The 23,452-nt window shown below is 40.1% G+C and overlaps 1 protein-coding gene across 3 annotated transcripts in view; it reads left to right on the top strand.

Annotated features, from left to right (window-relative positions):
• LRRN1 (leucine rich repeat neuronal 1) overlaps positions 1-10,699 on the top strand; it is a 48,983-nt gene extending 38,284 nt beyond the window's left edge. For all 3 annotated transcript variants that reach the window (XM_004018314.6, XM_060402188.1, XM_060402189.1), the window contains exon 2: positions 1,419-10,699. In XM_004018314.6, the coding sequence (XP_004018363.1) occupies positions 1,698-3,848 (2,151 nt within the window). In that variant the 5' untranslated portion in view covers positions 1,419-1,697 and the 3' untranslated portion in view covers positions 3,849-10,699. The remainder of the gene's footprint in view (positions 1-1,418) is intronic.
• The last annotated feature ends 12,753 nt before the right edge of the window (positions 10,700-23,452 follow it).

Below are 23,452 nucleotides of genomic sequence, written 5' to 3'. Positions count from 1 at the left end.
AGGATAACTGTGTTTTGTAAAGAATGAGGGTAGTAATAGCAGCTAATATGAATTGAGACCTTACTGTCTATTGAACACTAGGCTTCAAACATGTTATATGCTCTACGTTATTGAATCCTTATAGTAATCTTCTGAAGATAAAGGGAACACTAGTCACTGAAGTACCTTCAGTACTCAGAGCTGAATTGCATTATAGCAAGTGTAAGGAAATATATATCTCTACTTTTAATATCGTAGCAAATGACTGGACTGGTCTTGGGAGAGCAGGACAGACACTGAATCCATGACTTTTACGTGTGATGTAATCTGAAAAACCAGCAGCATTAGCTACTGTATGATCTTTACAAGCAGGCGAGCAATGCATATTTGACTCCAGAAGACCTTATCAAAATCAGTAGATGATACATGGCTAAATAAAATCAAACATCTCCAGCTTTCCTTCTTTTACTTATCCTCCAATAACCACTGTATAGCTAAAATTAAATAGATGAGAGCTATAATAAGATAACAAATATAATTAACTTTTATAAGCATTTAATATCTGCCAGGCACTACACTAAGAGCTTTACATAGATTCTTTTAGTTCTCTCAATAATCCTATGAGAGAGATACTTTTATGACCAATCCTGCTTTATGGTTGAAGAAGCTGAGGCTTTAAGAGGTTAAATAACATGCCCTTGTTATTTAACATGTTAAATAAGGTTGAATAACATACCCTTGTATAGCTATTAAGTGACCATGTCATTTCCTATGAGACGGATGAAATCATGCATGTGAAATTATATATAAAGATGTACAAGTGTATTTGTATTTTTAATGAAGGCCAGTAGTGTGGTGGACTAGAGTCCTTTTACAGTTTCATTCAGTCAAAATCAGACGTGTCTATGAGAATACAAGAAAAACTGATATTTTTCTTTTGTAGTTCTGTTAAATTAAATTTTTGCATAAGAATAATTGAGCTAGATCAGCTGTGGCTGAATATGTCTACCATTTGGAAAAGAAAAAATTCGTGAAAACAAATGAAGAATACAATTAAAATACAAAGAGGAATGACCTTTTAATTTTTTTTTTTGAGCCATATATGTAGTTTCTACAGTTACCTTCATCTTGGAAGAAATGACATCTGTGGGCTTTTCCAAGTGTTTTTATTAAGTGTGTGTGTATATGTGTGTACCTGTGTGTTTAATGATTTCACTCAATAATACAAGAAGTCCCAATTAATTGTAAAAGTGAAGGAACACTAAAACTAGTTTAGTATGTGTAATAATATATTAAAAGTATTCTACAAATTAAAAGCTTGTTTAATTACTTTGAATGTTATTAGATTTAATGTGATTGTCTTTTTAGTAGACAAAGAAAAGCTGTAATGTAGAATGTATATGGAGTAAACATAACATTTGTCCTAATCTGATTTTCAGGCACATCTCCAGACTTTGATTTGGCTGAAATAACTTATGCCATAGAGCTGTGCACATGCCTGGAATTGAGAGATACAGGTAAAGAGACTCCAGATTGCTTCCTGCCTTTTGAAACTCCAGGAAATCATCACTTCAGACTCTGGAATTCTACAGTTTTCAACAGAGACTTTGCTTAAATGTTTACATTTTTTGCTTGCTGTCTTTCATACCACTATATAGTGCTCGTGTTTTGTTAAAACTTAACAATTGTCAGGAGTTCAACTTGCTTGGCAAGCCAGCATGGCTAGGATGAGCTTTGTTTTAGCAGCTTACCAGATGGTGCTGAGCTTGCTCATGACTTCATTAACTGGGTCTTCCCTACAAAGTAGTGAGTGTCCACAACTTTGTGTATGTGAAATTAGGCCCTGGTTTACCCCTCAGTCAACGTACAGAGAAGCCACCACTGTTGACTGCAATGATCTCCGCTTAACAAGGATTCCCAGCAACCTTTCCAGTGACACTCAAGTGCTTCTCTTACAGAGCAATAACATCGCCAAGACTGTGGATGAGCTACAGCAGCTTTTCAACCTGACAGAGCTAGATTTCTCGCAAAACAACTTTACAAATATTAAGGAGGTAGGGCTAGCAAACCTGACCCAGCTCACCACTCTACATCTGGAGGAAAATCAGATTACGGAAATGAATGATTATTGTCTACAAGACCTCAGCAACCTTCAAGAACTATACATCAACCATAACCAGATTAGCACTATTTCTGCCAATGCTTTTTCAGGCTTAAAAAATCTTTTAAGGCTCCACCTGAATTCCAACAAATTGAAAGTGATCGATAGCCGCTGGTTTGATTCCACACCCAACCTGGAAATTCTCATGATTGGGGAAAACCCCGTGATTGGAATTCTGGATATGAACTTCAAACCTCTCTCAAATTTGAGAAGCTTAGTTTTGGCTGGAATGTATCTCACTGATATTCCTGGAAATGCCTTGGTGGGCTTGGATAGCCTTGAGAGTCTGTCATTTTATGATAACAAACTGGTCAAAGTCCCTCAACTTGCCCTGCAAAAAGTTCCTAACTTGAAATTCTTAGACCTCAACAAAAACCCCATCCACAAAATCCAGGAAGGGGACTTCAAAAATATGCTTCGGTTAAAAGAACTGGGGATCAACAATATGGGGGAGCTCGTTTCTGTGGATCGCTATGCCCTGGATAACTTGCCTGAACTCACAAAGTTAGAAGCCACCAATAACCCCAAATTATCTTACATCCACCGCTTGGCTTTTCGAAGTGTTCCTGCCCTAGAGAGCTTGATGTTGAACAACAACGCTCTGAATGCTGTTTATCAAAAGACAGTAGAATCCCTTCCTAATCTGCGTGAGATCAGTATCCACAGCAATCCCCTGAGGTGTGACTGTGTCATCCACTGGATTAACTCCAATAAGACAAACATCCGCTTCATGGAGCCCTTGTCTATGTTCTGTGCCATGCCACCTGAATACAGAGGGCAACAGGTAAAGGAAGTTTTAATCCAGGATTCCAATGAGCAGTGCCTCCCAATGATATCTCATGACACATTTCCAAATCATTTAAACATGGATATTGGCACAACAGTTTTCCTAGACTGTCGGGCCATGGCTGAGCCGGAACCTGAAATATACTGGGTCACTCCCCTGGGGAATAAGATAACTGTGGAAACCCTTTCAGAGAAATATAAGCTAAGTAGTGAAGGTACATTGGAAATATCTAAAATACAGATTGAAGACTCAGGAAGATACACTTGTGTTGCCCAGAATGTGGAAGGGGCAGACACTCGAGTGGTGATGATTAAGGTTAATGGAACCCTTCTGGATGGTACCCAGGTGCTGAAAATATATGTCAAGCAGACAGAATCTCATTCCATTTTAGTGTCCTGGAAAGTCAATTCCAATGTCATGACGTCAAACTTAAAATGGTCATCTGCCACCATGAAGATTGACAACCCCCACATAACATACACTGCCAGGGTCCCGGTAGATGTTCATGAATACAACCTAACACATCTGCAGCCTTCCACAGATTATGAAGTGTGTCTCACAGTGTCCAATATTCATCAGCAGACTCAAAAGTCATGTGTTAATGTCACAACCAAAAATGCTGCCTTTGCGCTGGACATTTCTGATCAAGAAACCAGTACAGCCCTTGCTGCTGTAATGGGGTCCATGTTTGCCGTCATTAGCCTTGCGTCCATTGCTGTGTATGTTGCCAAAAGATTTAAGAGGAAAAACTACCATCATTCATTAAAAAAGTATATGCAAAAAACCTCTTCCATCCCACTAAATGAGCTGTACCCACCGCTCATTAACCTCTGGGAAGGTGACAGCGAGAAAGACAAAGATGGTACTGCAGACACCAAGCCAACCCAAGTTGACACATCCAGAAGCTATTACATGTGGTAACTCAGTGGATATTTTGCTTCTGGTAGTAAGGAGCACAAAGACGTTTTTGCTTTATTCTGCAAAAGTAACAAGTTGAAGACTTTTGTATTTTTGACTTTGCTAGTTTGTGGCAGAGTGGAGAGGACGGGTGGATATTTCAAATTTTTTTAGTATAGCGTATCGCAAGGGTTTGACACAGCTGGCAGCGTCTCTAGGCTTCCAGTTTGTGTTTGGTTTTTATTCTTATCATTATTATGATTATGGTTATTATATTATTATTATTATTATTTTGTTTTAGTTGTTGTGCTAAACTCAATAATGCTGTTCTAACTACAATGCTCAATAAAATGATTAATGACAGGTTGGGGTTCCCCTGTGCTTTTACCAGTAGCATGACCCCTTCTTCTGAAGCCATCAGCAGACAGTACCGTGTCCTCCAAAAAGCTAACACAAGGTTGTGAAGCAGCATTGAAACTTCTGTAGCAATCTGGTCTATAGACTTTTAACTCAAGAAGCTAAGGCTAGACTTGTTACCTTTGTTGAATGATGTTAGTTGACTGTACTGTAATGTTGTATCAACTAAATTGAATGTTTGCTTTTGAACAACAACTTTTCTTTTTGTAATAGTTAAAAGGCTTAGAACAAGCTAACAGGCAATAGAAATATGTATATCAGATTTTTTATGTAACAAACTACATGTTAATTGTTACCTTATTCTTTTTATCTTTAGTAGACACTTTAAAAAAAAAAGACAATAATTTTGTTGTGTTTAACTCACCAACATGTGGTGTATAATGAAGACAGAACTATAATAAATTAGTTTTGTTCTGATTTTTTAGAACACTTGCAATAATGTATCATTTATAGTTCTTGCTAGTTGCAGTGGTGATATTTTTCACATCCCTAAAAACAACCACCAAAATAAACTACGGACAGCATGTTGCTTTTTGAAACTAGGCCTAAAAAATTTTGATTTCTTTTTCTAAAGGAAGAAATAAATATTTTAATGAAAAGGATTTCTATATTTTAAATATTACTGATGAGACCTAATGGAAGGGAAAGTTCATATGAAGAAAAAAGGTATATTACTGTATTCCATGTAGAGCTAAATGTAGCAAAAGACACAGATACATTGGCTGTGTCACATTCCTTCTCTGTAAGGGTCTTGTTAAAAATATGATTTTTTTTTTTTCAGTAGTAGTCATATTCCCCATCAGTCTAAAACATAAGTTCCAAAGTGTATTGCATGTTATTCCTTTAACAGCTGTCATTATGCCTAGATACATAATAATCCACATATCAGTGGGGAGATGTCTACTGAGAAAAGTAAGTGATTAATAGAAGAGAGAACAACTTCTCTACAATTGGCATTTTACATCCAAATAATAGGTATAAACAGTTTTGCAGAATAATGTGTTTCCCGAATAATGTGTGTGAAATTTAGAACAGAAGGAGCCAGATTTAGGTAGGAGGCCAGATCCACAAAGTAGGGGAGGGGGAAGATTTAAAGGTATAGTTAGAGGAAGGAGGACCCACTTGAAGATGCAGATTGATACAGCAGAGAAATGTTTTTAAAAGACTGTTCCAGCTGGCACCTGCTCCCAGAGACATGCTGTCACACCAGGAACGATGAGATTGTAAAAAGAAATTGAGAGCAAGCCGGTGCCAGCTGAGCAAAAGCAAGGGAAAGGGAGAACGAAGTGCAGGTGAGGAAGGATGAAGGATTTCTTTGTAAAATTCCTTTTCTGTGTGTGTGAATCTCTTAGAAAAAAATCATCACCTTCCTTCCCATAGAGTCTACTGTGTAGAAGAGAAGTTCAAATGCTGAAGCAAGTGAGCTGCATAGAAAAACAAAGTATTTGAATAAGAGCATCTGTTTCCACAGCCTTCATTTGTTGGCAGAAAAACTGGGGCCCAGAGAAGGATTGTAACTTGCCCTGGTCAGACTTTTATCCATGGAGAAGGCTGCCTCCGTCTGTTGCTCTGGGACCAGCAGCCTTCTAGACTACGGTGCAGAGCTTCTCTTTTACAGTTCTCACAACCTCTGGTGCCCTTCTTCACAACGGCCTTGTATCTTCAAGTTCCCATTTATTCAGGATATATTTTAGCACAAGGGCAAACGAAAGGGTCAGGAAAGCTTCTGCCTCACGGTATTTGCCTGTTACATGTAGGATACACCGGGGACTAGAGATGCTTTGGATGCAGCCTTGGTTGGGGAGGGTTTCCTGCTGGGGACTCTTGTCTTCAAATATCTACAAAGAGTAATGGACTACCCAACAAATTCTTCTGCTAGTTCTGCAAACTGTGAAAGGAGAATGATGCCAAAGCATTAGGCCCAGACCAGGGAGGAGGCATTGTTTATCCCATACAGCAATGACTTGAACCTGGCACATAATCAGCACTCAGATATTAGTGCCGTAAATGAAAAAACCACCACCACAACAATGACAAAACTACTTCCCTATTCTGGATATATAACAAGGGATCGCAAGAGTCGGACACGACTTAGCGACTAAACCACCACCACCACCACCAATAAGCAGCAGGAAATCCGAGTGTTTTTTGCCAACTATCTTCTGCCAGGTCAGTTTGGGGGTAAAACCCTTTAACTCCTTCTCCAATAAAATATTTGAGCTTCTTTTTCCTTGTCCGTGCTACTTGGTTTGGTTTTCAGTCGAGAGAAAGCAAAATAGTATAGCACTTTTTTTTACCCTAACCAAGTATTTTCTCACTTGTACTTAATTTAATTTGATAGTTAGACAGCCAGTGAAATTAGACATCAAACTAGGTCTCGATTGGTAATGGAAGTTATATCACCTTTACCAATGAAGTGACTATTATAGGTCACTTTCTAATTTCATATTTTTCTCTTTCACTTCCTGCACCCTCAGGGCATATAATGTTTCTCTAACTTGATTTTACAAGGTTATTTTTGGATCAGTTTCTCAAAACAGGCATTCCCAAGTTTGCCTAATTGAACTGATGCCATGAATATAAAAACAAATGCAATGCTTGATTATCAAATTTTCCAATTTGCCTGTGTGATTGGCCAAAAGGTATTCTATCCATTCTTTCACAAACAAACAATACTGAAATCTATTATCTTCTCTTATGTGGTTTTCTATTTATTCATTCATTTATTTGCTAAGGACACCATGATCAGTCCTTTACTTGGTGTTTGCTTTCTATCTCTGTAGTCATGTTCCAGGGCATTTTCTTTTCTTCATTACTGGGGAAAAAATTTTCACATCCCTAACATTTTTCCAGGAAAACCATACTTTCTGCCTTTCTATTCACTGAAAAGGGGAGTTTAACTACTTCTGATGCATTCTAAATACAACTAAATGCTTTCTTCATCTAAGTTCTGTCACTCTCACTCTGCTGGCAAATAGACTTTTTAAAAATTGTTATTCATAAGGGATTACCTGCAGGGAAAATGTCTCTTAAAAGACTTTGACAATCACCATTCATCCAGAGTTCTGGAATTATTTTGACCTAGAATCCCTGCCGGACTTGATCTAATCTGGTGTTGGCAAGATCTCTGCTCTGCCCCCCTTGCAGTGATACCAGCTCCTTCACTCTGTACTCCAAATCAGGAACTTAGGGTACATGGTAAGAATAAAGAGATAGCAAGGGAGTGCTTTATTTTTGTACCTGCTTATTCAGCATTGCCCAGCACAGGTTGAGAGAACTAAATGGATGTCTAGTATTGTAGAGCTCCTCAGACACTTGATGGTACTAATACAAAGTACATAGCATTTCCCAGTCATTTCACCATTAGGATATTTCAGGCTACTATTCTGTATTACAGATCCTGAGAATCTGAGGATTTAATTTAATCTCCAAAATAGTCCCGATAAACTGGGTTTTTATTCTTCACGATTTTATAGAAAAGACAACCAAGGCCCATTTGCTGTTGTTCAGTCACTAACTCGTGTCCAGGTCTTTGCAACCCCACAGACTGCAGAATGCCAGGCTCTTCTGTCCTCCACTATCTCCTAGAGTTTGCTCAGATTTATATCCATTGATCTAGTAATGCTATGTAACCATCTCCTCCTCTGCTGCTCCTTTCTCTTTTTGCCTGACACCATTCAGTCTCCTCCACATCCACCTGGCACCCTTCTAAGGTGGTAGGGGGAGCATCTACCAAAGGAGAGGTTGGAGGTCACAAGCATGTGGAAGAAGGCAGACAAAGCACATATGGAGCATTCATGGGAGATGACTCTGCAAACTTAATATCTTAAAGTTCTTCTCTCTTCCCCTCTAAAGCTCTGTGCTAGGAATTTCTGAGATACCCATCAAAACTATGTTCACATGAGGCTTAACTTTAATTCTAACCTTCAATTTTCCTATAATCTCTCTGTTACATGCTCAGAAAATTTTAAAGATTGTGTGGAAGAAATTCCAAGCTCCTCCTTTCCTTAGCAGAAAAGCATGGAAGGTGTATGTAAAGTCAGTAACAAACTCAGTCTTTAGCTCTGAAGCTTAAAGAGGGAAATGTGGAATTCCTATAACTGGAAGGGTGTGTCTGACATACTTGGAAAAAAATGGGTTTTGTATAACCACCAAGTTTATGGAGTTGGTGAGATCTTTTTATTCAGGGATGTCTCTGTTCCCTAGGGGAAAAAAAGTATCCAGAGGCTGAAAGACATTAAAACGATGTCTTGATTTCTTATTTTTAATAAATGTGATAGCCTTCTTGACATACTCGAGTTTTGTCAGTTGTATACTACTTAATATGAAGCAAGGCCAGTTTCACTCCCTTCATGAAAGTAGCTCTCAGTACAGAGTGGGTCAGACCATTGCAGTCCTCCTCTTTGCACCTTGGCTTCCTTTCTCTCCCATAAGATTAAACTGACAAGGTAAATTTCAGCCTGGGCCCTGATAAAATGGTCATGAATTCCTAATTAGCGGATTGCCCTGAATTAAGCAGCATTTTAATGCATCAGTCTGCTCCTTAGCATGTCTCACTAATACAAACAAGACAGGATGGTCCTGGAGGGAAGAAGACCTAATGTACAGTGGTGACTTATGAAGGAAGAAGGAGGGAAAAACCTTTTTTTCTGTATGTAGCCCTCTGCTAGGAGCTTCATGTGTATTATTTACATTTAATCCTTTTAATTGACCCTCCTCCCCCAGGTAGTGGGTACAGGGCAGGTAGCATTGTCCCTCCACTAGACAGGAGAAAAATGAATACTCAACCTCAAAAATGCAAGCAATTTACCTGAAATCATACAGCTTCTAAGAAGGAGAACTTAAACTCAAGATTTATATAAATAAAACTTGCAGTGTTTCCATTATAAAATGGTCTGCAAGCTAAATCTGGACCAGGAGTGTAGAACACTGAGCCCAAAAGCCAATTTGGCACTTGAGACAGAAGGGAAAATGGAGCAAAAGGAGGCACTGCCCAGCAGTGAGGCCTCAGAGTACCGGGATCTAATTTAAGACCCAAACTTGAGATCAGTATACAGAAATAACAGTAAGCCAGAGAGAGGAAAAAGTAAAGGACTATTTGTGATAGTAAATCCATACAATCAGATGGAAGACACTGAGGCTGAAGAAGAAAAAACAATTTTAAAAAAAAGGCAGGGGGCGATGGATAGGGGTAGAACTTGGAGTAGATGCCATATTTTGCCATATACTGAGCACTTACGCTCCAGATATTGTACTTATCACTTGACTCATATTATCTCGTGTAATCTTTAACAGTTTTATGAAGTGGTTATTTTTATGAAATGCATATATCCTATTTTTCACATGGAGAAACTGAGCCTCAGTTCATCAGTCTTAATTTGAAGTCAGATCTGAAGCTAAGATTTCAGCCCTGGCTGTGAGACTCTAAAGCCCATGACTGACCGCTGAACTGTTTTTGTAGCTAAAAGCCACCCAGAGGACTGGGCTGGCCAGCTCCTTTGCTTGATTGATTTGGTTCTTCCCTGAGAGTGAGGAGCAAGAAAAGGGATAGGTTTCATGACCTTGTGAGGATCTTGAAAGGACCTTTCCACAAAAGGTGTATAAACATGGGATTAACGCCACAGACTTCTGGTAAGAAGAAAAACGCTGCCTCATTCTTTTTCTTTTGTAACCGTTAAGGTTAGTCTCACAGTTTAATCATTTCCCTGCTCTGCCTTTTAAAGCTACACCACATCATTCAGAGCACAGAGAATATAGATGCTTGAGTAATCTAATCTTACCTTTCTTGCATATCATTCAGGGGGTGGGGGGAGGGAGGCCATAGTGGGTGGAAAGGGAAGACAAACTCCCAGGGGACCTGTTATATGTTCTAGACTAAATCCCATATCTTTGTGATCTCAATAGACTTCAATTTAAAAATACATTACTTTCTATCTTATAAGAAACAAATTGGTTTAAATACCTCCTGTTCTACTGATGAAACTATAAAAAAAGTCCACTATGAACAGTAACTAAAAATGTATGGTCCTGTATTATTTTTCCTCTGATTAGAATATGACACGTAACAATGTTCTGTTTCACCAAATTTTATTCTAACTGGCTTAGATGTGTGCATGACATCTTAAGATAGTCCTATTTGACATTCATTTTTAAATAGTAATTTTTTCCCTTCAATTATAACTGTAACATACATTCATTATAGAGTATCTGGAGAAAAATAGTAAGAAAAAATAGTTTTTATCAAAATAACCAAGTGAGATTTTGGTATACTTTCTTCTAATCTTTTTTTCCCTCTGTGTGTATATTTATATATGTATATATACAACAATTATTAAAATATACATCTTTATGTATATAGAATTTAGAATCCTGGTATAAATGGTCTTGTATATTTTTTTTCCCTTCATGCAAAAAAAAATGAGCATCTTCTCATATTATTTATTAAATTCTCATGGAAAGCCTGTTGTTAAAGTCTGTATAATCCAGTGATTATGGATATCCAGTGATTGAAAAATTCCTTCTCTTGAGAGCATTTTACCTCTCTCAAGCACTAGAGGCATAAAAATAAGCATCCTGTGCCCATGGAAGTCACAAAGGAAGATGAACATCCACATACACGCTCACCCAGTATGAGCTCGGCCACCAAGAGGATCAAATGGTTGCATGAAAGCACAGGAAAAAAGAACCCTAGTCAGCTGAGGAACTCAGACGTCAAATCTCACCACCTAAGCTCAGATTTAGAAGGTGAGGTGAACATTCAACAAGCCAACAATCAGAGAGAGGCAGCCTGGGTGAAGGGAACGGAGCCCCGTGATCACAGAGTGTCCTGTGGCCTGGAAGAAGGCTTCTCAGAGAAGCTGGGGGTTCTGGAGGCACTCTGGTGATGAGGAAAGGGCTACTGAAAATACAGAGTAACTCACAGGAAGCTGAAGTAGGATAGTTTTTGTGCAAGGATGAGAAGGTGAGGCTGAGTAATACAAGGAGAGTACTGGCTCCGGAAGGAGCTTTGTCCCCAGTTTAATTCCTTTTAGCCTTTCCACACAATCCCTGGAGGAGGCCTTCCTGGGAGATAAGAGAAGCTTGCAGGAGCAACCTGATAAACCTCCCAATCCCTGGGGCCTAAACGTGGGGTCTCAACTGTGGAGATAGGTAAAACTCAAGCATTACACAGATGAGAGATTGCCCTAATTGCTACCATCAGAGAGGCCTGCAATTGGTTCGAGTTTCCTTCAGTGATCCTGGTGTCAAGGAAATAGGAAGTGCATGTTTGGAAAACGGAAACTGATGATATGAGATTATACAGCACAAAAATTCTCTGTTCAACTTGCTCTTTACCCACTGAATACAAACATTTCTGGTTCCAAAAAAATCTGAGTTTTTTAATGTATTAAACTAGGCCTTGGGCTGGCAATAGCAATAAAGAACAAGCTGTACCTTGACATCTACTTCCAAACTCACACACTGGACCACTCTTTGTTCCCCAAAGTAAAACAGATCAGACACTGCAGTGTAATCTAATGTAAAATACTTCTGAATCTAGAATCTATTCATATGAGATTTCCTTTGGATTCTTAATTTGATTAATTCCTGAGAATAGAAATTCATGACAGCAAGAAGAGACTGGTAGAGAAGTTTCTTTTTCCTAATTCTGCTCTTAAAAAGTATGTTAGTGGACATAATATTTAGTAGTATTTCCGCCCCCCCTCCCCCGCCCCCTGCACTGGGAGATCTGTCCAAGCCTGTTTATACCTTTCATCAGCTCAGTCTCTGAACTATTGGTCTCTCTCTGGAGAAAGATTCAAATAACCATTCTACAGATATTTTCATTCCAATCATTGGGAATCATCTTCATTCCTCAGACAGACAGTGTAAGTTATAGTTAGCCTCCCATTAGGTATATAAATTGAGACAAGCAGTTTTGTAGACAATGGAAAACACTGGGCAATCCAAAAGTCAATAGTGGTTTGTTGAATGAATGAATTCATTCACAATTTTGACTTTGGAGTGAATAACAAGTTTTTGCTAGAAACAGATTCCTCTTCCCAGTTAGATTTTCTTTTGTCTGGTAATAGAGTTTTGGACTGCGGCAGGGAGCAAGCTGTGCTTTTGGTTGATTTAGGGAACAGACTGCTCTTCCTGTTTTTTTTTTTTTTTTCCCTGTATTGAGGACTGGGAAATTTTGCCTTAACTTCAACCCAAGTCTGTGGGTATCATGCAACCTAAAACATCTGCTTGGACTGAGCCACTTGTGGTGACCCAGGATTGTTGGGATTTCCTGAACACACCACGCAGCAGCTTACACTGTCTGGGCATATAGCAACTATCAGTGAATTTGAGATCCTCAGACACTCCCCATGCAGATGAATACATATTCTGTTTAGTTCACTGGAGTACACCTTCCTAATTCCACGGTTATAGAAGCTTTGTTCAAAATAGCACGGCCACCCTTTTGTTTTTGTTTTTCTCATAAAACTGTGTGTTTTGAAGACAAACAAATTCATATTCAATGTATCTCATGTTTCACAACTACCAATAGCAAGGCTGGAAAAGAGTTTTGGGGAGAGTAATGCCACTAGAGGAGAAATAGGAAAAAAGCCTTGCAATGCAGCCACTATAGAAATGACATAAAATGGGGACAATTTAGACAGACAACTATCTAAGGACAGAGAGCAGAGAGATACCCACCTCCCTGAAAGCTCTGTACCATGCAACCACAGTAGGAGCAGACAAAGGACAGTTTGCTGAAAAAGAGCCTTTTAAATGGATCTTTTGTGAGTCAGTCTCCTTTCCCCTCCCATTTTCCTCATTTTCTCTAGGCAAAGTGGTCTGACATTTCTATAATCACTCCTAACCCCCTCTCTCACTTGGGTTTTCCCTTGGGGAGTGAAGACAGCTTCTAGTTGGACCTTGAAAAGTAGGTCCAGCTTTGACTAGACAGGCTTTTGTTGGTAATGTCTTGCTTTTTAATATGCTATCTAGGTTGGTTACAACTTTTCTTCCAGGGAGCAAGTGTCTTTTAATTTCTTGGCTGCAGTCACTATATGCAGTGATTTTGGAGCCCCCCAAAATAAAGTCTCACATTGTTTCCCCATCTGTTTGCCATGAAGTATGGGACCATATACCATGACCTGATTTTTCTGAATGTTGAGCTTTAAGCCAACTTTTTCACTCTCCTCTTTCACTTTCAAGAGGCTCTTTAGTTCTTCCTCACTTTCTCCCATAAGGGTGGTGTCATCTGCTTATCTGAGGTTATTGATATTTCTCCCGGCAGTCTTGATATCGGCTTGTGCTGCATCCAGACCACCATTTCTCATGCTGTACTCTGCATAGAAGTTAAATAAGCAGGGTGACAATATACAGCCTGACGTACTCCTTTTCCTATTTGGAACCAGTCTGTTGTTCTATGTCCAGTTCTAACTGTTGCTTCTTGACCTGCATACAGATTTCTCAGGAGGCAGGTCAGGTGGTCTGCTATTCCCATCTCTTTTAGAATTTTCCACAGTTTGTCATAATACACACAGTCAAAGGCTTTGGCATAGTCAATAAAGCAGAAGTAGATGTTTTTCTGGAACTTTCTTGCTTTCTCGATTATCCAACGGATGATGGCAATTTGATCTCTGTTTCCTCTGCTTTTTCTAAATCCTGCTTGAACATCTGGAATTTCATGGTTCACGTACTGCTGAAGCCTGGCTTGGAAAATTTTGAGCATTACTTTGCTCGCGTGTGAGGTGAGTACAATTGTGCGGTAGTTTGAGCATTCTTTGGCATTGCCTTTCTTTGAGACTGGTATGAAAACTGACCTTTTCCAGTCCTGTGGCCACTGCTGAGTTTTTCAAATTTGCTGGCATATTGAGTGCAGCACTTTCAAAGCATCATCTTTCAGGATCTGAAATAGCTCAACTGGAATTCCATCACCTCCACTAGCTTTGTTTGTAGTGCTCCTAAGGCTCACTTGACTGTGCATTCCAGAATGTCTGGCTCTAGGTGAGTGATCAAACCATCGTGATTATCTGGGTCGTGAAGATCTTTTTTGTACAGTTCTTCTGTGTATTCTTGTCACCTCTTCTTAATAGATGGTGATTGCAGCCATGAAATTAAAAGATGCTTACTCCTTGGAAGAAAAGTTATGACCAGCCTAGATAGTATATTCAAAAGCAGAGACATTACTTTGCCCACTAAGGTCCGTCTAGTCAAGGCTATGGTTTTTCCTGTGGTCATGTATGGATGTGAGAGTTGGACTGTGAAGAAGGCTGAGTGCCGAAGAATTGATGCTTTTGAACTGTGGTGTTGGAGAAGACTCTTGAGAGCCCCTTGGACTGCAAGGAGATCCAACCAGTCCATTCTGAAGGATATCAGCCCTGGGATTTCTTTGAAAGGAATGATGCTAAAGCTGAAGCTCCAGTACTTTGGTCACCTCATGCGAAGAGTTGACTCATTGGAAAAGACTCTGATGTTGGGAGGGATTGGGGGCAGGAGGAGAAGGGGACGACCGAGGATGAGATGACTGGATGGCATCACAGACTTGATGGACGTGAGTCTGAGTGAACTCCAGGAGATGGTGATGAACAGGGAGGCCTGGTGTGCTGCGATTCATGGGGTTGCAAAGAGTCGGACACAACTGAGCGACTGAACTGAACTGAACTTAATAGCTTCTGCTTCTGTTAGGTCCATACCATTTCTGTCCTTTATTTGCCCATCTTTGCATGAAAAGTTCCCTTGGTATCTCTAATTTTCTTGAAGAGATCTCTAGTCTTTCCCATTAGATTGTTTTCTTCTATTTCTTTCATTGATCACTGAGGAAGGCTTTCTTATCTCTCCTTGCTATTCTTTGGAACTCTGAATTCAAATGGGTATTTCTTTCCTTTTCTTCTTTGCCTTTCACTTCCCTTCTTTTAACAGCTCTTTGTAAGGCCGCCTCAAACAACCATTTTGCCTTTCTGCATTTCTTTTTCTTGGGGATGGTCTTGATCCCTGCCTCCTGTACAATGTCACGAACCTCTGTCCATAGTTCTTCAGGCAGTCTGTCTATCAGATCTAATCCCTTGAATCTATTTGTCACTTCCACTGTATATTTGTAAGGGATTTGATTTAGGTCATAAATTAATGGTCTGGTGGTTTTCCCTACTTTCTTCAACTTAAGTCTGAATTTGACAATAAGGAGTTCATGCCCTGAGCCAGTCAGCTCCTGGTCTTGTTTTTGCTGACTGTATAGAGCTTCTCCATCTTCTTTTGCAATGAATATAGTCAATTTGATTTTGGTATTGACCATTTGGTGATGTCCATGTGTAGAGTCTTCTCTTGTATTGTTGGAAGAGGGTGTTTGCTATGAACAGTGCGTTCTCTTGGCAAAACTCTATTAGCCTTTGCCCTGTTTCATTCTGTACGCCACTGTCAAACTTGCCTGTTATTCCAGGTATTTCTTGACTTCCTACTTTTGCATTCCAGTCCCCTATAATGAAAAGGACATCTTTTTTGGGTGTTAGTTCTAGAAGGTCTTGTAGGTCTTCATAGAACTATTCAACTTCAGCTTCTTCAGCATTACTGGTCAGGGTTTAGAGTTGGATTACTGTGATAGTGAATGGTTTGCCTTGGAAATGAGCAGAGATCCTTCTGTCATTTTTGAGATTGCATCCAAAGTCTTGCTTTTAGTTCCTATAATATATGTGTTCCTTTCTGTTTTGCTTTTAGTTCCTATAATATATGTTCCTTTCTGTTTTGCTTTAAAACCTTCTCCATACCAATATTGCTGAGTAAAACTACAGTCAGTAACCCTACCCAAAGGCCAATTCTATTCCTGAAAAGAAATATTATTTTCAAAATTTAGGGGACTTCTTCTTTTTTCTACCATCTTGTGAAGGAAAAAGATAACAAAACAAATAATCCATCATAATCTGTTCAAATAACAAAGCATTCTGGTTTCCATGCAATCATTTTTAACCTGAACCATAAGTGAAAATGACAGCTGTCATAGAGAGCTTCACATATAGAATCCCCAAGCCCAACTTATATTTCTGAGCCAAAAAATACATCTGATATGTCACCAAATCTTCCCCAGGCTCAAAGGCTCTTCAAATCTCACTATATATGCTTTCTAGGGAGTTTCAATGTAGGATGAAATGAGGTCTTCAGATGGAATAATACACATGGTATCCTGAGAGAGTTCCTTTCACTCCACACAGATCATTTCCATTATTGAGTATCTGCTGAGTCCTGGACATGATCACAGAGTAGTTGTGTCTACGAGTTAAGGCTGAGTGGCATGATGGGGAGAAATGACATTAAGATACGGGTGAAGGAAAAAACATGCTTCAGATGTCAACCAGTGGGAGTCCTGGAGAGCATCCTTGATTCAAGTGGCTGCCACTTCCAACTTAGGGAAAAAAAAATGTAGGGGATATAAAGAAAAGAGAGGTCATTTAGAAATGTGGGGAGCAGGACAAGAGGAATTACTTTTGTGGAAGCAGTGTTGCCTATCTAGGAAGCAACACTGTGAGAGGATACCAGAGAATGAATTACATTTGAACTCAGGAAAGAGGGGAAGGAGTGAGCAAAAGCATGAGGCAGAAGAAGTCTCAAAGAAAATACAAATTATGGGGTACTCACAATAGTGTTTGCAGCAGTAATTAGTCCAGTTTGCTGGATCAGGGGAGAGAGAGGTGGTAAAAATAACAACCTTCTGTTGAGCCTTTATGTTGTTGGCATAAAAGTGAGCCCTTTTATGCATTATTTTAATGAATCTTCAAAACAACCCCCATGAGACAGTTTCCACTGTTTGCTCCATGAGAAAACAGGAGGTTTAGAAAGATTAAGCAATTTGCCCAAGGTCATCCAAGAGGCAGAATCAGATACTTAATCCCAGAATCTATGCTCACAACCACAACACTATTCTAGAATTTGACGGTAAGAACACTTAATCGCAGAGTGAATGCTTAAGACTTTATTCTTCAAGTGTTAGGGAGCTGGTGAAGGGTTTGAACAATAATGACATAATCAATGTCATTCTTTGGGAAGGTAAAGAGATTAATAATCACAGATCAAGGGTCCAAAATATACACACAAAAAACACCCCCCAGAACTTATGTAGAGTGGAAAAAAAAAAAGTACAACATTCAAGAACAAAGGCTCTTTCCCAAGCTTGACTACCACTAAGGAACTGAAGCAGTCTGTGAGAATCTCCATCCCTCCCCACCCTCATCTCATGTATGTCTCTAGGTCATCAAACTTTGGGCACCAGAACAAAGGAGGCTAGAGAGATGAGTGACTCAGATCCTCACAGGTGGCTGATGGAAAGTTTAACACACATATTGCCTCAACTTTTAAAGCTGTATAGAAACAAAAATGAATCACTGGAGAAGGAGTACACAGGTCGGAGATTATCTAGGGCAAATGATTCATCTCGGTGCATATTCCTACTATCTCCTGACCTCCTTTCTGCCTCTAAAATCAGTTTAGATTTTTAAAACTGACCAAAAAAGATGTACTTTTAAAGCAATTTAAACAAAACAAAATGTGAGAGGTCTTCACCAGAAAAGTAAAGAGATAAGCAAATTACTTTTCAAATTTAAAAAGAATCTATTTGGTGAATTGCCTATTTCAGTGCTACCAGACATGTATAATAAAGCTCCTTAGGAAGTTCCCATTGATAAAAGACAGGCCCACATGTTCACTATCACATGTCAGCTTATTTATTTCTTGTCCATAATTGGTATCTTTAAAATCACATTCGTGGGAAATTGCCTGTTTGGTTATTGGAATTTGAAAGCTCATGAGCAGTTATTAAGCATCTTGGCAAATGTGGTCAAATGCTGTCATAAAGGAACAGGAAGATTAGATTACAGTTCATATAGTTCATTCATTTCACTAATAGGCCTTTATTGAGCCCCTACTTTTTGTCAGGCACTGTGCTGGGCGCTGGGTACACAAGAAGAGCAAAGCAGACTCGGTTCCTGCGTGCCTCGAGCTTTTATGTTTCTGATGGGCAACCGGAGAGAAGTTAAATAATTAGTGAACTAATTGTAGCTTATGACAAGTCTTATGAAGAAAATGAAAGTACTGAATAAAAATAACTGGTGTGGGACAAAGAGGTTGGTCTGTTCCTTTCCCCCAGCGTGGCTACATACATCTACATTAGCTGTAGATCAACCTAATATGAGGAGATGCAATACCTTGGTGCTGGCACTGCAGCAAGAGCTGACTGTACACTGATGAGGATGCTTTGTTGGTTAAATATCTCCCTAGAAAAGGATGCACAGCAGTTTGCAAATGGCACTTCCATTCATCACTGCAGCACTTCTGAGGGGTGAGAGGGAGGTTCAAGCCTCATTACCTTTTCTTTAAAAAAAGAGGAAGGGCAATAACTAGAGAACTACTGCCAGCCAAATACCAAGGAGCAAAGCAGCTGTAGGGCTGATGCAGTAGCTGAGCTCAACTCCCCTGTTCCTAGCTGTTTCCACTAGACTGTCCATCCTGCCCTTCACTGTAGCTTAGGAACTCACACATGGCTAGAGGTTCTGGAAATAAACCAATTCAAACTAACTCAGCAAAAAGGGCTAATTTGTTACACCAAGAAAATTGCTCCCAGTAGTCACTCATATGAAGTTTGATTACCTAAACTTATAAAATTTCCTATGTGAGAAATCTAAAACGTGGAATCACAGACTGAATAATTCTCTTGATTATTTTGCCTGGTTTTTTCCCCTCTTTTACAACAACAACAACAACAATGAATAATAACCTTCCACTGGAAATTTCTTTGATATGAATCACAGTTGCCACATCCAACGGAATTTATTATAAGGCAAAGTCATCTTGAATCCCATATCCAGAAGAAAAGATCCAGTTATTCAAATAACCAAGTTCAGTTCAGTCGCTCAGTTGTGTCCGACTCTTTGCAACCCCATGAATCGCAGCACGCCAGGCCTCCCTGTACATCACCATCTCCCGGAGTTCACTCAGACTCAAGTCCATCGAGTCAGTGATGCCATCCAGCCATCTCATCCTCTGTCGTCCCCTTCTCCTCCTGCCCCCAATCTCTCCCAGCATCAGAGTCTTTTCCAATGAGTCAACTCTTTGCATGAGGTGGCCAAAGTACTGGAGCTTCAGCTTTAGCATCATTCCTTCCAAAGAAATCCCAGGGTTGATCTCCTTCAGAATGCACTAGTTGGATCTCCTTGCAGTCCAAGGGGCTCTCGAGAGTCTTCTCCAACACCACAGTTCAAAAGCATCAATTCTTCGGCGCTCAGCCTTCTTCACAGTCCAACTATCACATCCATACATGACCACAGGAAAAACCATAGCCTTGACTAGACGGACCTTAGTGGGCAAAGTAATGTCTCTGCTTTTGAATATACTATCTAGGCTGGTCATAACTTTTCCAAGGAGTAAGCGTCTTTTAATTTCATGGCTGCAGTCACCATCTGCAGTGATTCTGGAGCCCAAAAAAATAAAGTCAGTCACTGTTTCCACTGTTTCCCCATCTATTTCGCATGAAGTGATGGGACCAGATGCCATGATCTTCATTTTCTGAATGTTGAGCTTTAGGCCAACTTTTTCACTCTCCTCTTTCACTTTCGTCAAGAGGCTTTTTAGTTCCTCTTCACTTTTTGCCATAAGGGTGGTGTCATCTGTATATCTGAGGTTATTGATATTTCTCCCGGCAATCTTGATTCCAGCTTGTGTTTCTTCCAGTCCAGCGTTTCTCATGATGTACTCTGCATATAAGTTAAATAAGCAGGGTGACAATATACAGCCTTGACGTACTCACTCCTTTTCCTATTTGGAACCAGTCTGTTGTTCCATGTCCAGTTCTAACTATTGCTTCCTGACCTGCATACAGATTTCTCAAGAGCCAGGTCAGGTGGTCTGGTATTCCCAGCTCTTTCAGAATTTTCCACAGTTTATTGTGATCCACACAGTCAAATGCTTTGACATAGTCAATAAAGCAGAAATAGATGTTTTTCTGGAACTCTCTTGCTTTTTTGATAATCCAGCAGATGTTGGCAATTTGATCTCTGGTTCCTCTGCCTTTTCTAAAACCAGCTTGAACATCAGGGAGTTCACAGTTCATGTATTGCTGAAGCCTGGCTTGGAGAATTTTGAGCATTACTTTACTAGCATGTGAGATGAGTGCAATTGTGCGGTAGTTTGAGCATTCTTTGGCATTGCATTTCTTTGGAATTGGAATGAAAACTGACCTTTTCCAGTCCTGTGGCCACTGCTGAGGTTTCCAAATTTGCTGGCGTATTGAGTGCAGCACTTTCACAGCATCATCTTTCAGGATTTGAAATAGCTCCACTGGAATTCCATCACCTCCACTAGCTTTGTTCGTAGTGATGCTTTCTAAGGCCCACTTGACTTCACATTCCAAGATGTCTGGCTCTAAATTAGTGATCACATCATCATGATTATCTGGGTTGTGAAGATCTTTTTTGTACAGTTCTTCCGTGTATTCTTGCCACCTCTTCTTAATATCTTCTGCTTCTGTTAGGTCCATACTATTTCTGTCCTTTATCAAGCCCATCTTTGCATGAAATATTCCCTTGGTATCTCTAATTTTCTTGAAGAGATCTCTAGTCTTTCCCATTCTGTTGTTTTCCTCTATTTCTATGCATTGATCGCTGAAGAAGGCTTTCTTATCTCTTCTTGCTATTCTTTGGAACTCTGCATTCAGATGTTTATATCTTTCCTTTTCTCGTTTGCTTTTCACCTCTCTTCTTTTCACAGCTATTTGTAAGGTCTCCCCAGACAGCCATTTTGCTTTTTTGCATTTCTTTTCCCTGGGGATGGTCTTGATCCCTGTCTCCTGTACAATGTCATGAACCTCAGTCCATAGTTCATCAGGCACTCTATCTATCAGATCTAGGCCCTTAAATCTATTTCTCACTTCCACTGTATAATCATAAGGGATTTGATTTAGGTCACACCTGAATGGTCTAGCGGTTTTCCCTACTTTCTTCAATTTGAGTCTGAATTTGGTAATAAGGAGTTCATGATCTGAGCCACAGTCAGCTCCTGGTCTTGTTTTTGTTGACTGTATACAGCTTCTCCATCTTTGGCTGCAAAGAATATAATCAATCTGATTTCAGTGTTGACCATCTGGTGATGTCCATGTGTAGAGTCTTCTCTTGTACTGTTGGAAGAGGGTGTTTGCTATGACCAGGGCGTTTTCTTGGCAAAACTCTATTAGTCTTTGCCCTGCTTCATTCCGCATTCCAAGGCCAAATGTGCCTGTTACTCCAGGTGTTTCTTGACTTCCTACTTTTGCATTCCAGTACCCTATAATGAAAAGGACAATTTTTTTGGGTGTTGGTTCTAAAAGTTCTTATAGGTCTTCATAAAACCGTTCAACTTCAGCTTCTTCAGCATTACTGGTTGTGGCATAGACTTGGATACCTGTGGTATTGAATGGTTTGCCTTGGAGACAAACAGAGATCATTCTGTCGTTTTTGAGATTGCATCCAAGTACTGCATTTCAGATTCTTTTGTTGACCATGATGGCTACTCCATTTCTTCTGAGGGATTCCTGCCCACAGTAGTAGATATAATGGTCATCTCAGTTAAATTCACCCATTCCAGTCCATTTTAGTTTGCTGATTCCTAGAATGTTGACGTTCACCCTTGCCATCTCTTGTTTGACCACTTCCAATTCGCCTTGATTCATGGACCTGACATTCCAGGTTCCTATGCAATATTGCTCTTTGCAGCATCGGATCTTGCTTCTATCACCAGTCACATCCACAGCTGGGTATTGTTTTTGCTTTAGCTCCATCCCTTTATTCTTTCTGGAGTTATTTCTCCACTGATCTCCAGTAGCATATTGGGCACCTACTGACCTGGGGAGTTCCTCTTTCGGTATCCTATCATTTTGCCTTTTCATACTGTTCATGTGGGTTCTCAAGGCAAGAATACTGAAGTGGCTTGCCAGTCCCTTCTCCAGTGGACCACATTCTGTCAGACCTCTCCACCATGACCCGCCCTGGGTTGCCCCGCAGGCATGGCTTGGTTTCATTGAGTTAGACAAGGCTGTGGTCCTAGTGTGATTAGATTGACTAGTTTTCTGTGGGTATGGTTTCAGTGTGTCTGCCCTCTGATGCCCTCTTGCAACACCTACCATCTTCCTTGGGTTTCTCTTATCTTGGGCGTGGGGTATCTCTTCACGGCTGCTCCAGCAAAGCACAGCCGCTGCTCCTTACCTTGGACAAGGAGTATCTCCTTACCGCCGCCATTCCTGACCTTCAACGCACACTTAAGCGCAGGTGGCTGCGAGCCGAGAGGAGCTACCCCACGTCCGAGGTCAGGGGCAGCGGCCTAGAGTGCCAGGCTGTGACGGTGCAGGAACGGCAGAGAGGAGCTACCCTGCGTCCGACGTCAGGGGCGATGGCTTAGAGGAGCTACCCTGCGTCGGAGGTCAGGGGCGGCGGCCGGGTGGAGCTACCCTGCGTCCGAGGTCAGTGGCGGCCAGTAGGAGCCACCCACGCCCGAGGCCAGGGCCAGCGGCCGGGAGGAGCAACCGGAGGAGCAGTTGCTGTGCAGGCACAGGAGGGCCTAGAGGAGCTATCCCACGTTGAAGGTCAAATAACCAAAGAACTTTAGAGAATCATAGATGAATGTCTAAAAGGGGTGAAGTATAATCAAAGAATAGTTAAAAATCTGTAAGATTCCAGACATGGTTTGAAGCCAAGAAAAGTAAAATAACCTATCAAAGGTTGTATACATATTGAGTCAGAACTCAAATTCCAGTTCCTTGGTTCTCAATCCAGTGCTCTGTTGCAGGTATTAGAAACTCTACTCAATAGTCAACACATCCCTGGGACACAGTGAAGAGATAATGTGGCTTCAGAAAGTAAAGGACATACTATTTATCACATATCAAGACAACAACCTGTAGGTAAGCAGGGCAATGACTCCATTACTGAAATGCTTAATACTTTTTACATTTTAAAAGTTTTGCCACAATTAAGACATACACAAAAGCTACAAAATAGTACAAAAAAATTCCCAGATACTTTTCACCCAGATACACCAAATGAGAACATTTTACTACTTTTGTTTTATTCTGTCTCTCTCTTTTGAACTATTTGTTTCTTATATGATGTTCCTCCATCCTTAAATAATTCAGTGTGCATTTCTTAAAAATAAGAAAATTCCTCAAGTATTCTAACCACAAAAAATAAGAATATTCTTCTACATAACCACAGTACAATTTATAAAAT

The sequence above is a fragment of the Ovis aries genome, chromosome 19, assembly GCF_016772045.2.
Source record: "Ovis aries strain OAR_USU_Benz2616 breed Rambouillet chromosome 19, ARS-UI_Ramb_v3.0, whole genome shotgun sequence".
Lineage (NCBI taxonomy): Eukaryota > Metazoa > Chordata > Mammalia > Artiodactyla > Bovidae > Ovis > Ovis aries.
This window is presented reverse-complemented; position numbering and strand designations above follow the sequence as displayed.